Source organism: Xiphophorus couchianus, chromosome 24 (assembly GCF_001444195.1).
Source record: "Xiphophorus couchianus chromosome 24, X_couchianus-1.0, whole genome shotgun sequence".
Taxonomy (NCBI): domain Eukaryota; kingdom Metazoa; phylum Chordata; class Actinopteri; order Cyprinodontiformes; family Poeciliidae; genus Xiphophorus; species Xiphophorus couchianus.
Genome location: NC_040251.1, coordinates 5,693,864 through 5,708,794, shown reverse-complemented (window position 1 = coordinate 5,708,794; position 14,931 = coordinate 5,693,864). Strand labels below are relative to the sequence as shown.

The following is a 14,931-nucleotide window of genomic DNA, read 5'->3' as shown; positions in this document are numbered from 1 at the left end:
TTTGTGTTTTCTTATTTATTTTCTAAAACAGGAAGTAATGTGGGTCGGTCCACTTTCCATTAGTGCCGGGCCTGGTTCAGAACCAGCAGGCATTTGGGTTTGGGGCCTGTGGTTTTACCAGAGCAAGAGGCAGCATGAGAACAAAGGAAAGTTTGAACTCTGTAATAGTTTAGTGAAATAGAAAAATGAATCATCCAGAACCATCAACACGTTTGGACATTGAACTTCTTTTACCTGCGTACAGAAACTGGACTCAGAACCTCAGTGGCTGGATGGAACTTTGGTTGGATGTTTGGTTTGGTAAATAATCACCAGTACAATCAATAATTATCAAGACTGACTGATATGAAACACTGATATTGTTCAGCTGTAATGATGGATGTGACTGTCACAGAAGCCCCGCCCTTCTCTCCAGTTCTTCCTCCAGGGATTGGTCAGATTGATGGCTCAGATTGTCAGGAACCAATCAGATTGACCGGCTGCAGCCAGATCCATTTCCTGTTTCCTGTCCTGATTGATGGCAGTAATAATCTCTGCTACAGGAGGAACTGGGAACCAGTTTAACTCTGTCTGGTGTTGGAGCTTCGGTCAGGTTTGGACTTTAACGACGAGTCGGCTCTGATGAATGGAGCTGAATCAACATTTCATGATGACGTAACCATGGCAACGGGCCGAGGCTGAACGTGATTTACCTTGAGGGGGAAGAAATGAATGATTCACAGCTTCACTAGCAGGGAACCACAACACACACACTAACACACACACAGAGTGGTGTAGGTGACCTGCTGCCTCCTGCTGCCTTGTTGCCGTGGGTGACCATGTCCTGTCGTCATGGTGACAGCAGATGAAATAAAATGTCGCAGCAGCTTCACACACACACAGTCCTGATTCTCTGCTGTTGTTCTGAGGACTGTCGGATCCAAACCCGGTTTTAAACGGTTCTGAACGTCCACCCTGGTCCTCACACAGCAGGTAAACTCAGACAAACAGGAGCAGAACACACACACACACACACAGGCCTGTGTGACGTCATATTAAAAGAAGATAAGCAGTATCTTTCTGCAGTCACCATGACGACGCATCATCATGGCCACAGATGAAGATGAAGAAGGACACCTGGACATGTTCTTACCTGAGCGGCGTGGAGCAGAGCAGCGCCGAGCAGCAGGAGGCCGAGAGACGCCATGCTGCAGACGGAGGGAGACACACACTGAGGAAGAGGAGGAGGAGGAAGAGCAGGGAGGAGCTATGACTCAGGAGAGGAAGAGGAGGAGAGCTCTGCTTCATCAGCATCGCAACAAACTGAAAGCATCAAATATCACCAGTAAAATGCATCAAATTATATTCATGTGCAATAATTCACTGATCTATAGAAACAGAAATTCTCAAAAGAAGGTATTCTGTTTAATCCAGGACTGTTCAGCTTCCAATCTGCTGCTGTTTTATACAAGTTATGTTATGGATTACATGGGTAGTGTCTATGCCAGAGGGGTCCAAAGTGCGGCCCGTGGGCCATTTGTGGTCTTTCTAACAACGGTGTGGCTGGAACAAACCTGACTTCTGTCATTTATTCACATGAGAATTTCAATGAAAACTTTAATTCTTCTTTAACAGAATGTTAGAGCCAGAACATTTTTGTTTTATAGCAATGTTTACTTTTTAATGTTATAGAAAGTAGGACTATTGACTTTTGCTAAAAAGAAAAACTGAACCTGGAAGAGGACGAGGCCACGTTGAGCCAACATGACCAAGGCTACGTCGCAGCGCTAACAGCTCTGATGAACTCTGCAATTTTAGAAGAAACGGTGCGCAGCTAACTGACACCAGACTAGAAAAACAAGGCGTGAAAGAAAACCTGGCCAAGAGAAGATGGCACTATAAGCAGCATCTTCACTCAGTGAGAGGCTGAGCCATCAACAAGCTAGGCTAGGCTAGGCTAGGCTAGAAGCTAGATTAGCAAGACAGAATCAGCGGAGTTACCGGAAGAAAGGAAAGGTGTTGATATTTTTGGTGTTTCTGGACTGATTGTTTAAAAAACTCGACCTTCTTATGGACCGAGCAGAACTCTGACCCAGAAACAGGACTTCAGTGGGGAAGCCGATCAATCGCGGTAACGTTTGGGAACTATCGTGCTAAAGAGGAGGTAATGAGAAAAAACGAGTCTTCTGTGAAGAAACTGTCATTTGTTGTGGACTGTAACTATCTACAGCGCTTAGCGGTCAGTCCTCCAGAGCCGCCATCCTGCTCCAACACGCCTGCGTCCAATGAACGGCTCGCCTCGCCACCAGGCCTTTCAGAGCTGAATGGCTGCTGGTGCGGGAGTCCCGGTCTGTTGGACTGGACTGGAGCAGAACCTGGTCTAAAGCATCCCGGGTCAGGAGGCGTTTCTGCTGTCATGGCAGAAGGTGAAACCGGGAGCCTGACGCATCGGGATCAGTACGCAGAAAATCTGAGATGACTCAGGAAAAACGGACACCTAACCAAGTCGGTTCAGTTTTCCAGTGACTCAACCACTTTTCTTTAATCTTTGATAGATGAGCAGAGCGACCTCCAGTAACTCTTCATGAAAAGATTCATACTTCTGTTCAATACTCAGATAAAAGGTCGGCTTGATTATGCCTCATTTACACAAAGTACTTGTCAGAAATATCTGTCATATAACTCAAATTTGTTTTAAGTCATGTTTGATGTAAACATTGGGGGCCATTGGGGGGGATTAGGGGTTTTTACCCGCCCACCGAGTCAGCCGCGCCTCCCTGGACTGGAAGCTGTTTGTTGTTTTTACCTTAAAGCGGCCGATAACTTTCTGACCGATATTCCTCTATCGGTTTGATACAGTAGCGGCTTCTGCATTTCCCATATCTGTGTCCTCTGTCACTCTTTTTCAGCAGTTAAATCTGTTTAATCCATTGTTAACATGTCGTAACCCGTTTTTCCGAGCCGCCTTTAAACACAACATGAGCGCTAAGATGCTAGCTGGGTTTATACCTGTGGGCAGGAGACCTGCTGCTGTGCAGAGCTGCTCAGGTGTGTTAGAATCATGGCAGCAAACCAACAAAACGCAAAGAACTTGGCACAATTTCCCCCCCAAACTAACAGAGTGAGTTGGGTAATGCTGCTGGATGCAGCTAATGTTAGCTAAAAGATGGCTAGCTAATACCAATACAGCACCGTAAGCTTGTTAACTAGTAGCCTGTAGTTGTTGTCTATGTTCAAAAGTTTTGGAAATAAGCTATTTATAAGAGCAGTTTTACTGCACTGTTCATATTATTATTGCATTTGCTACGTAGATTCATTTTTGCCCCCCGCTGGGGAAACATTTTTTTACATCTCCAGGTAACAAAGTCTCTTCTCCTTTAACAGCCAGATTCACTGGTGGTGAATCTACATGTGGATAAAGCAGCGCCACCCAGTGGACACATTGAATTATGTCTGTCTGTAATGACCCGGTCACCCTGGATCCATTCCGCTTCCGGTCCGTCTCTTCGTTCATTCATCTGTTGGGTTAATAAATACACTCGGACCCTCAGCAATTATCATTTATTGAAACTTTTCACTGAAGAAACAGGGAGGGGAAGGGTCTCCATGGCAACAAGTCACACAAGCACACATCACTGTCAATACCATTGCCATGGTTACTGATGCTGGGCAGTACTTCATCTTACAGGAAGTTACATCACAAAGCCCAAGAGGAGAAGCCATGAGGACGAACAACTGAGGAAGAGGAGGGCATGAAGGAGGAGATGAAGAGCAAAGGGAAAAGAAGAAATAGTTTAAAAGATGCACAGAAGGTGAGGAAGAGGAGGAAAACATATCTGATGAAGCATTGACAGGAAATTATCTCACACACACCTCAACAGGAAACAGGAAGTAGAATCACACTGATCTTCAGTTACTGAACAACACAAAAAGAAAACATGTCACCATGCGGAGGCGATACCGACGCTAAAAACAGCTTCACGTTCAAAAAACAACCCAAGAAGAAGAAGAGGAGGAGGAGGAGGAGGAGGAGGAGGAGGAGGAAGCATCAGAGTTTTCAGGAGAACGTTCCAGAGAGAGCTGTGATTGGCTGAGAGCAGGGAGACACTGATGGACGATTGGGCCCTCAGACGGACGATTGGGCCCTCAGACGGACGATTGGGCCTTCAGAGGGACGATTGGGCCTTCAGAGGGACGATTGGGCCTTCAGATGGACGATTGGGCCCTTAGATGGACGATTGGACTTCAGATGGATGATTGGGCCTTCAGACGGACGTTTGGGCCCTCAGACGGACGATTGGGCCCACAGATGGATGTTTGGGCCCTCAGATGGACGATTGGGCCTTTAGACGGACAATTGGGCCCACAGATGAATGTTTGGGCCCTCAGATGGACGATTGGGCCTTCAGAGGGACTATTGGGCCTTCAGAGGGACGATTGGGCCTTCAGATGGACGATTGGGCCCTTAGATGGACGATTGGACTTCAGATGGATGATTGGGCCTTCAGACGGACGTTTGGGCCCTCAGACGGACGATTGGGCCCACAGATGAATGTTTGGGCCCTCAGATGGACGATTGGGCCTTCAGAGGGACTATTGGGCCTTCAGATGGACGATTGGGCCCTTAGATGGATGATTGGGCATCAGATGAACGATTGGGCCTTCAGAGGGACGATTGGGCCTTCAGAGGGACGATTGGGCCCACAGATGGATGTTTGGGCCTTCAGATGGACGATTGGGCCTCAGATGGACGATTGGGCCCTCAGACATTTCCTCAGCAGGAATGTAGTAGATAGCTGTTAATTGTACTCACAATGACAGGAAGCCATTTTGGATCTAGTTTCCATGGACGCCACCATGCCGGCGTCCAGGCTGCGTTTGCTACAAGTCCAGACTGACATCACTTCCTGTGTGGATATTTACATGCAGCAACACAAAGAGCTGGGAGGCGATGCTGGTGGACCAGCGGCTCATCGATTTCTATCCGGATCTCTGTTTGGTTCTGATCTGAACCGGATCGTTGAACCCACTCTGAACAGCATTGATTAGCAATCTGGATTTTGGGGGCGGGGTTTATTGCAACAAGAAATCCCAGGGTCCAATAGGAAGCGAGAAGAAAGGGTTGAGATTATATATCTGTTCATAAGTGATATCTATACAACACAAACATACATTCTGTCCACAGATACAGACCCGAACACGAAGATCAACCAGAACCTCTGGGTTCTACTCAGCACTGCTTGGTCTAGTTGTGGGTTTCTCATTTAGATTCTCTTTTTGTCATTTACACACTGATTCACAGCAGTGAACATTTATCCCAACCCCTCCCAGTAATGTTGCAGGCAGGCTGGAGTGTTGCATTGTGGGTAGGTTGCAGGCGACCCACTGCTGGTTCACTCCGGCACTTCCTGTGAAAGAAACACCAACATCAGATGATGATGTCCGGTTAACATCCAGTCTTCACTCAGAAGCATCGCCTGGACTCACCTGCTTCCTGTCGCCTCACATCTGATTGGAGAAGGAGGTGGGCGCCCCCTGTTGGCTGTAGCCTTGACCGTACTCAGCCTCCTGGTGACAGAAACACAGAGATCCAGCTCAACATCACACATTCGTCTAGTGGACATCGTGATGGGAACCAGGGCGACTCAGAGGTTCTCTGATGGATGTGGAGCAACACCAACAGCCATGTCACGTTCTTCTGCATTCTGATGCTCACTTCGACCTCCAGCAGCATCTCTTTCCCTAAATACTTTGGGTTGCCTCCATGTGATCGATGGCCGTTGAGGATATGGAAGCTTTTGAGTTGCAGATGAAGATGAACCATCAGACTTTTCATCAACTCATTACCAGACCAACAGGATGGTGGAGAACCAGCAGGTCCAACTGTGATCCTTTGCATCCTGAAGGCGGGTGTGGCGCCAGGTTTCCTGGTGGGATGCTGCAGCTGCGTGGAGCTGAGGTCAACATTCTGGTGACATGACATCATTTCCTTCCTGGGTGCCACGAACCTGCAGACTCTCGAACACTCGGCTGTACTTCACAGTTGAGGCAGACCCATTGCAGACAGCCGCCAGACATGCAAAGGTCAGCTTGGTGTTGCACATTAAAGTGTTTTGTATAAAATAAGGATGAGATTCAGCTAAATCCGTCACAAAGATGCGCAGCAGCTAGTCTGCCAGTCTAGGTGTGCGGAGGCTGCCCTGGTGGAGAAGAAACGGGGCGAGCTGCCCAATTGGCTCATCAAACTTACTGGCATCTTTTTGGATTGTGGGAAATGAAGGATTTTATCATGAGAAATGTAGGCAATCAGTACCATTGACCCTACATCACTTCCACATTCCCTTAGGAAGGGTCCTGGTCAAGTTTCTAGGGAACCTTACAGTTACAGAACCTTACAACCTTACCAGTTCTTTTAGAAACCTCTCTACCTTCATCCTGTTGGTCTCATAGTAACCTTAATCTTGGTTAATCTTCATCTGTAAATAGGAATGAACGCTATAAACGGTATAAGGTGGAAACCATAGAAATTTGGCCTGTAATAAAGATCTGTAGTCCACCGGCTAACCGCGGTAATGCTTGTTAATGATGTAGCCGACCGGCATCAAAACAGAGGAAGCAGGAAGCAGCGAAGGAAGAGCTCATTAAAAAGGCAGGAGGAAAACATAAATTATCTGGACCTGGTTCAGGTTTTATCCTCCAGTGGTCTCAGCGCGGCAGATGTCACGGGCAGACAGCGGGAAGCGAGGGGTAAAATCACATGTGTGATCCCCACCAGGACGAGCATGGGGTAAAGCTTGCTGGGTCCAATGGACACCTTTCCTAACCCTCCTGCTGTCTTAGCACGATGCTCAGGAGGAGCGCAGCAGATGTCACGGTCGGGGCGGCGTGATGGTCTTTCCAAAACCTCCGAAAGAAAACCTCATAAAAGCTCACATGGGGTCAGTGTGACCGTGCCAGACATGTAACAAGTTCATTATATTACTTTAAGTTAAGCTTTGAATTTCACCAATCAGTTACTATTTGTTATGTAAATTAGTTATTTCTTTGTATTAGTACTTGTTTGAAGCGAGCAGTTTTTCCTATTGCACTTGAACGCCCCTTATGCAGCGTAGCCACGTAGCCTGATGCATGAGGAGGAGGTTAAAGGCTACGCTATCGGTCCAGAGGTAAAACATTTTCCTTGGTTAATTCACATCCCATAATTTATACTGGTGATTGAAGGGAAGTTATATTTAGTTCCAGTTGTGTAACTGTGAGTTACGGTGACTAGATTTGACGCAGCTGTGGCAGGTTTTTCTTGGTTGCTTGTTTGATTTGACTCATTTTTCTTTATTTTGGATGTCATTTTCTTGCAATGGGAGGTGTTTGGACCAGACTGTTCACTGCTGTTTCTTTTCATATCTCAGACATACTAAATAAAAGACGGTCGACCCAGATGTGGTTCTGTCACGGTGTGATGTGAGGTGGTAGTAAGGCAGACGCTTGGAGACCCAGGTAAGATGAATAATGGTGGTTTAATGATGAAATCCCAAATAACACAAACAGTCCAAACCCCAGGCAGCACTGCTAAGTGGAAACCAAGGCTTAACAGAGGTAGCGCTGGGTGAACGAATGGACGTCAAGACAGAGACAGCACGATGACACCAAAGGAGACGAGTAACAAGGAACACAGGTGGGCTTAAATACACAAAGAGTAATCAAGGAAACGAGACACACCAGGGAGCAATCAAAGGGTAAGACGGGACAACAGGGAGACTCAGAGACAGAAACTCAAAATAAACACACCAAAAACTCAAATCCCGACAGGTTCCTGTTCTATTTGATACACCGATAGAAACACAACGCAGAGTGAAAGCTTGTGGTGTTTAAATGACCCCGTCTACAACCACAGTCGGACCAGGAGAAGAACCCGTTTATTTCTTCCTGGGAATCGAATCGATACGTCAGGTCAATACTGGAATCGTTTCACTAAAGTGACTCAGCTCTTTGTGTCTGTGGGGGGCAGAGATGGTCCTCATGGTTTCCCTGGACAGCGGTCTCTCTGGTGAATCTATCTGATGTTTGACTCCCTGGTGCTGGTTCTGGCTCTGAACTGGAACTGGAACCAGAACCACTGCTACTTATGGTTGGGTATTGGTGGTTACCTGCTGTGGCTCACCTGGTTGTATCCTTGCTGGTTGAACTCGGGCTGGTAGCCTCCCTGGTTGCTGGCATACGGGTCTTGTTCGTACGCCCCCTGCTGGGCGTAGGCGTCGGGCGCAGGTTTGCCCTCAGGAGGCGGAGCTCGCATGAACGGGGCGATGATGCCCGTCTCCTTGAAGACGAACCAGAGGTTTCCGGCCCACAGGACCAGATTGATGAAACCGAACGCCTGCAGAGGAACACAGCAGGTTACCTCCGTCTGCTGGGTGGAACAACTGAAGGAGGCAGACGATGCTCTGCTCTGATTGGTCGGCTCCAGTGGCCTGACCAGGGATCGCCTCCTTTTATTGGGCTGGACCACATAATGAATACCGCCTGAAATGACAACATCAGGACTTTTCTAGAGCAGACTACCATGCAACCATTGCCCATCTTCATCTAATTTGCTGGAAGCTCATTTTCTCTTAATGTTCCTGAATGCATCATTCAGTGCAGATTATTCCAGAACATGCAGATCGTTCGCCAGGTGAGGCGGAAAAATGTAAAGAAACCTTCAAGAGGTCCCAAGTTTGTAGCAGCAGATGTTGGATTAATAACTTGATCTGACCGAACATAAAATTCTCTGCATGAGAATCGGGTTGGATTTATGTGGCGCATTTTCAATAAGCCTGAAATACAAACAGCAGTGAGAAAACTAAAGAAGAACTAACGACACGAAGCTGTGCTTATCAACCGATTCTGGTCTGACTAGAGGAAGTTCATCCTGTGAGGAAAGACAGAAAGGAAGTTGATCAGAGTGGCTCCGCCCTGCGGCTGCAACAGGCAGCAAAATGGAAGAGGCTAAAAGCTAAAACATGAGCAGCTCTAAGCTAGCAGGGTCAAAGGTCTGGGAGGATTTTAAACTGGCAACCCCACTAATTAACTCTGGTTGGGTCGGTAACCGACTCAACGCCTGTTGGCTCAGGTCGGATTATTTAGGCCTAATAAGTCCGAAAAGTAAAAACGTGATTAGTGATCCAGAGGAAACGGCAAACAGACGTTTGGTGTGAAGTCAGTCTTGAAAAGTCATTTCAGCTCAGACTTAAGGAAGCTGGATGCTTAACTGCATCAGATCTCTGGCTGGTTTGCATCTCAATGTCTTCATAAAACCAGAAAGATGGATTATTGAATAATTTATTTATAAATCTACTAAAAGTCTGTTTCTGTAAAACTTTTCATCTGTATGCCAGTTTATCCTCTGGGAATGACGTCAGCTTTTCTTTTGTTAGGCTTTTCTAATATTGTTTGGATTTTCTTCATTTTCCAACAGGTCTGATTTTTCTGGTTCTGGTTCTGGTTCTGGTCTGGTAGAGCTGTGAGCTGACCCAAAGTGTGGTCGTTGACTTTGGGGGATTGTCAGCGACCGGTCGCTGACTCTTACCACGGAGGTGTTGAGTCCGGACATGACCGGGTCGTGGACTTCTCGGCAGGAGTTCTCCTTCTTCTCACAGGCGTCGATCAAAGTGATGACCTCATCCGGATCGGTCGCCGTCTTCACGTCGGACAGACCTTTGGCCCAAGCCGCCGAACTCACCAGCCACATGAAGGCAAACACCGCCGTCACTCCCAGGTCCTGGAACATCGCCACGGTCAGAACTACGTGTCCCACAAGGCACCTGGCGGTCGCACGGCGTACTTACGATCAGCGGGCCTTTGTTGTTCTCCTTGTACTTGTCGTAGAAGAAGACGTAGATGCTGAGAGCCGCGGTGGAGTAGAGGAAGGCGAAGACGCCGATGGTGACGAAGAACTCGGCGGAGGAAGAGTAGTCTCCGACCAGGAAGATCCGGTCCGTGGCCCTGTCCTTACAGGTGGGGGCGTCGAAGTACACCTGGTGGAGTCTGACAGAAGAAGAGTCTGTCAGCGACGGCTCGTTCTATCCGGCCCGTTTGGTTCTGCGGTTGTGAAGGGAAAGAAATGTCCGGACCTGAACGGATACTCGAACTCCACTTGTATGGCGAGGTCGCTCTCCGTCCGGTTCCTACACTCCACCGCCATCTTGAACATCCCGGAGTAACTGCCACAGGTGGAGAAGGCGAAGATGGCGAAGAACTGCGGGGAGAGGAGTAGACACAGAACCCGATCAGAACCCCAACAGAACCCCATCAGAACAGGTTCTGGAGAACTCACCCACTGCAGGACCTTGATGAAGCCCAGAGGAACCTTCAGGATCCGGAACTGACCCTGGGCTACGAGCTGCAGGAGCAAACAGACACACGGGTCAGAACCAGAACCACACCGACCCACCGGGTCAGCTCCATTCCTGCCAGCAGGATGTGGGCGGAGCTTAAGTCACCTGACCTCAGACGGCTGAACACGGCCAAAGGAGCAGAACCGGACTGGCCAGCAGGTCCAGCTCTGGTTCTGACCCATTTGGGTTGGAACATGTGACCAAATCAGAACTTGACTGACCCAGGATGAACAGAACCAGAACAGATTACAGACCAGCTGGGTTGAGGGTCACCAGAACACTTTTGATCAGAACCGGACCAGACCGCCTGCACCTCGGTTGGTTCTGGGTTAGTCCGGTTACCTGCTCAGGTGAGAGCTGATGTCCTGATTGGTGCAGCCAGCAGGAAGTGGAACCGCAAACAGAACCAGATCCAGAAAATACTGGTTGCCACAGTGATTAGCTCTTTTTCTGACCCTCCAGCAGCAGAACCGGACCAGAACTCAGCTGTCACTGCGAACCCATAAGCATCAGAACCTGCAGGCCTAATGGGTTGAACAGAACCATCAGAACCTTCAGGTCCACTTCATCCAGAATCCCTCAGAGCTGAACAGGACTGAATCGGAACCGAACCAGTAGAGTCCAGTTTCCTCTGAGCTGGTTCTGGAACACATGGAGGTCCAAACAGAACCAGGTCGACCACTGCCTGGATCCAGTTTTTTCATCAGTTTTTATGATTCTTGTTCTGTTCGGCTAAGTTCTGGAGAGGCGAGTCCAAACACACCCGATCCAGTGGTTCTGACCCGGTTCGTTACGTCAGAACCAACATAACAGCTCCTCCGGAACCGGACTCGGTTCGCCCAGGGAGCTGAGCTCAACCCAGTCTCCATCCCAGCTGGTGAGGAGCCGAACCGAACCGAACCGAACCGACACCAGCACCGAGCTGCATCAGCAGCACCAGAGAGGAAGATTCTCTCCTCTTCCTCCCCAGCTGCCATTTCACCACCACACGCACGCGCAGAGCCGCGCGCGCGCATCGTGATTTCACGTCATTCCCGCAGAAAATTCCCGTTTCCGAGGATTTTTCTGCCGAGATCCAACAGAACCAGAACCAGGCCCACACAGAACCACCCGAACTCTGGGCCGGACCCGCTGCGGGATGGGCCGAACCCCGCCGATCAGAACCACATCCCCTAGGCACAAACAAAACCGAACCGAACCGAACCCCGGGCCGACAAACCGAACCTAAATCATAGCGGGATGCTGAGAGTCGGTACCTGATTTACGACGTCCATCCTGCCGCCTGGAGAGGAGAGGAGAGATGGAGGAGGAGGAGGAGGAGGAGGAGGAGCCGGGGGAGGAGGGGCGGTGCGTCAGCGGGGTTTATTATTATTATTATTATTATTATTAGTGTCAGAAATTAAAATAAACAACAACAAGAAGGACAGAGGCAGCAAATAAATACAAATTCATATTTTTATGTAATTTTGATGGAGGGGGGTCAGTGGGGGGAGGGGGGCTCATCACTGTAGTGGGAGGTGATGACGTAAATGATGACAATGGTGGCGCCGCATCATGTGACCCGGAAAGTGACGTAAACAAAAGCAATGGCTACAGTATGCACAGATGGGAGTAATTTATCATTATTATTGTTATTGGTTAATAACTCCGCCTTCTGCTCTGTCAGGCTCAGTGATTATCTGTCAGCAGAATTCAGTACTTTAACATCAAGAATTATAAAATTAAAGGTCCCAACTAATAAATATAAGTATTCAAATAAATTGTTTCATAAGTCTCAATATATGGAATCAAAACAGTTTGATGTATTTTCCAGCTCAGTTATGAAATTCTGCGCTCAGGTTTTTCCCACACTGTTATGGAGCCACTTGCAAATTAATCCCAAAAAATGAACAGCAATAATCTGGTTTCTGTAGCCACAGAGAAACAAAAGTTTGATTTTCACCAAGTTATTCTTACATTTATAAATGTCAGAGTTCCAAACTATTCTGTTCACAGGCTCAATATTTACCTCACAAACTGGAGAATTATTTTTCAGGTTAAGTATTTAGTTCCTATCCAGATGTTTATGTCTGAGCTGAAAATGTTGGTTGCTGGTTAAATATTTGGCTTGGAATAGAAACGTGTGGGATGTGGATCCGAGTAGATTAGAGTTAGAATGAGACATGAACGTCTTTCTGGACCATGTTCATGTCTCCGTCCTCTACAGAGCTGGGCAGAAATCCGTGTTTTAGTAAAATGAGCTGACAGACATTCTCATAGACGTAAAGATCTTTCATGGTGACATTTTCTCTCAGGATGGGAAAACGCAGCTTAAATAAAGTCTAAAGTTGTTCAAAACGGTCCAACAGCTCAGGGTCATGGTGTCTAAAGAATGGCTGGAGTGTGTAGGACTGTGGATTAATTAAAGCCAATCATTAGCATTAAGCTACATTTGGGCTTTCAGCCTGAACTTTATGTCATGTTTGATTGTTGATTCTATGATGCATGACTTTGTGTTTTAGTGTTTTTATGATGTAAAGCACTTAGAGATGCCTGGCTGCTGAAATGTGCTGTACAGATCCAATTTCATTGATTGATTGATTGATATATAATGATGGAAAATAGTTCAGAACTTTATTTCTGTTTATTTTGGTGATTATGACTTTTAGCTGATGCCATGTTCATTTTTCTATTAGCTGTTGGCCAGAACCACCTGAAAACCCGAACTGAACGGGTCTTAGGAATAAAACTGGCTCTTTATTTCTGCTTCCTGCAGCCGGGAAGCGACCACAGGGGGCGCTGTCCTCTCAGCTGCACCTGCTGAGCGTGGGTCTTCGCCTGTGGGACAGGAAGTAATCTTACCGTTATTTCCGGTCCACAGACTGCAGCGGCCGAAAGTCCAAAGTCCCGCTCTGCTGTTCGATACCTGATAAACTGACCTGGGACCAGCCGTCAGCAGCCGCAGGTAAGAACCACAGGACAGGTCCTGGCCCAGCCACGCGTTTCCATGGTTACCGTCCCCACCGATAAGAGAAACTGCGATCGGTGGCCATTTAGTTGACCAATCAGATTTGAGGATCGGCAGGCGGTCACTTTCCCGCCCTGACTCGGGAAGACGCTGAAAATGCGTCGGTGGCTTCAGAGCTCTACTTCCGTTTCCATGGCGCGCTATGACGTAACGTCGCCCTAACAAAGTTGAAAGTCAAGTGACGTCATAGACTCGTGACGCCCTCTGAGCTTCTCAGCCGCCGTCATTTCTCTTGTCAGATTCCGCAGATCTTTGAAGGAACCTCCTGGTTTTTTAAGAGACATTTTCCGAGGTTTCCAAGAGTTTCGACTTGTTAAAAATGTCGGTTTTTGGTTCTAAGCCAGAATTTAACCTCCAGAAAAATACAGTCCTGGTCAGCAAAACGAACCAGTTCGTAGTGGAAGACCTGATGGCGCGCGGAGGCTACGGCTGTGTGGTGAAGTGCAGGAAGGTGGAGACGGAGGAGATGGTGGCCGTAAAGCTGGTGAAGCGATCGCAGTACGACTCCGGCGTGAATGAAATGAAAATTTTTAAGACACTCAGACAATTTAAGGGCGGCAATACAAACATAGTGAAATTTCTGGAACATTTTGAGCACAACAACCATTTCTGCCTGGCATTTGAGATGTTGGACATTAATCTGTACGAATACATCAGGTGTAGGTATTTTTTTCCTTTGGACATCAACGAAATCCGAGTTTTGGCGCAGCAGCTGCTTGTAGCTCTGAAAGTCCTGAAAGAGTTACGTGTAACACACAGAGATATAAAATGTGACAACATCATGCTAGTTGATCGGGCGTCGCAGCCGCTGCGGGTGAAGCTGATAGACTTTGGTCTCTCCACCAGAACCTACAGCATGAGGAATTACGTGTTCAAGCAGCCGCTGTCTTACAGATCCCCAGACGTCATCCTGGACTTTCCTTTAGATGAAGCTATAGACATGTGGGGTCTAGGATGTGTTTTAGCCTTTTTGTACCTCGGTCGCCACCTGTTTCCCTCGCGGGCCGAGTACGAAACCTTAAGTGTGATGCTCAAGCTTCTAGGAAAGCCTCACGATACTCTGCTGACCTTCGGACTCAGCACAGAACGGTTCTTTAAGTGTGTCAAAGGGGAATTTACGTACACTTGGTTACTAAAAACGACAGAGGAATATTATGATGACTCGGGTGAGGTGGTCGTGCTTCGTCCTGGAGTTCATTCGGACCTGAGCTGTTTGGATGACCTGCAGAAAAAGCGACCAGAGTCCAAGGATCCTTTGGAGAAGAGGGATTTACTGTCTTTCATTGACCTTCTCAAAAAGATGCTGGATATGAATCCTTCAAGACGGATCGCCCCCCTGAAGGCGTTGAACCATGAATTTATCACAATGGCTCACCTGTCTGCTGACTCCAGCAGCCCTTATGTGATTGCGTCCCAGACGAAGATGGTAAAGGTGGAAGAGGAAGAGCCTGAAGTGGAGAACTCCACCTGTGCAGGACCCAGTCTGCCACAGGAGAGCTTAGACTCAACTCCTCATGTAGATGGCAATAAGGAATCAGAGAAGAAAGCAGCTGAGCGGAAACAAGCAGCACCGGG

At 47.8% G+C, this 14,931-nt stretch overlaps 2 protein-coding genes and 1 long non-coding RNA gene across 6 annotated transcripts in view; all 3 read right to left on the bottom strand.

Annotated features, from left to right (window-relative positions):
* Nucleotides 1-1,283, bottom strand: part of pcsk1nl (proprotein convertase subtilisin/kexin type 1 inhibitor, like) — a 17,783-nt gene extending 16,500 nt beyond the window's left edge. Inside the window, exon 1 of one of the 2 annotated variants that reach the window (XM_028011580.1) lies at nucleotides 1,133-1,283. In XM_028011580.1, the coding sequence (XP_027867381.1) occupies nucleotides 1,133-1,186 (54 nt within the window). In that variant the 5' untranslated portion in view covers nucleotides 1,187-1,283. Of the gene's footprint in view, nucleotides 1-782; nucleotides 1,000-1,132 lie in introns of those variants that run through there. The other variant, XM_028011581.1, reaches the window with a different exon arrangement.
* A 2,242-nt stretch (nucleotides 1,284-3,525) lies between these two features.
* sypa (synaptophysin a) lies at nucleotides 3,526-11,689 on the bottom strand. Of its 2 annotated transcripts, XR_003594783.1 has the most exons (9): nucleotides 11,606-11,623; nucleotides 10,289-10,354; nucleotides 10,086-10,210; nucleotides 9,801-9,999; nucleotides 9,542-9,733; nucleotides 8,138-8,350; nucleotides 5,467-5,547; nucleotides 4,463-5,387; nucleotides 3,526-4,322 (listed from the first exon to the last, which is right to left on the bottom strand). XR_003594783.1 is itself a non-coding variant. In XM_028011584.1 (8 exons), exons 1-7 carry the CDS (start codon nucleotides 11,621-11,623, stop codon nucleotides 5,482-5,484), a joined length of 879 nt encoding a protein of 292 aa, XP_027867385.1. In that variant the 5' UTR covers nucleotides 11,624-11,689; the 3' UTR covers nucleotides 3,526-5,387; nucleotides 5,467-5,481. The 2 variants fall into 2 exon arrangements, 1 of the variants encoding a protein (XP_027867385.1); XM_028011584.1 differs by having other exon boundaries at nucleotides 3,526-5,387; nucleotides 11,606-11,689.
* Nucleotides 11,690-12,953: 1,264 nt separating this feature from the next.
* Nucleotides 12,954-13,489, bottom strand: LOC114141136 (uncharacterized). Of its 2 annotated transcripts, none has more exons than XR_003594785.1 (2): nucleotides 13,255-13,489; nucleotides 12,954-13,166 (listed from the first exon to the last, which is right to left on the bottom strand). It is a non-coding gene; the product is annotated as an uncharacterized LOC114141136 (long non-coding RNA). The 2 variants fall into 2 exon arrangements; XR_003594784.1 differs by having other exon boundaries at nucleotides 13,268-13,489.
* Between the last annotated feature and the right edge of the window lie 1,442 nt (nucleotides 13,490-14,931).

Coding starts and splice junctions, on each gene's coding strand:
- sypa (XM_028011584.1), bottom strand. Junction 9,734..9,800: donor ACAACAAAGGCCCGCTGATC/GTAAGTACGCCG, acceptor GCGATGTTCCAG/GACCTGGGAGTGACGGCGGT. Junction 5,548..8,137: donor ACCAGCAAGGATACAACCAG/GTGAGCCACAGC, acceptor TTCTGTCACCAG/GAGGCTGAGTACGGTCAAGG.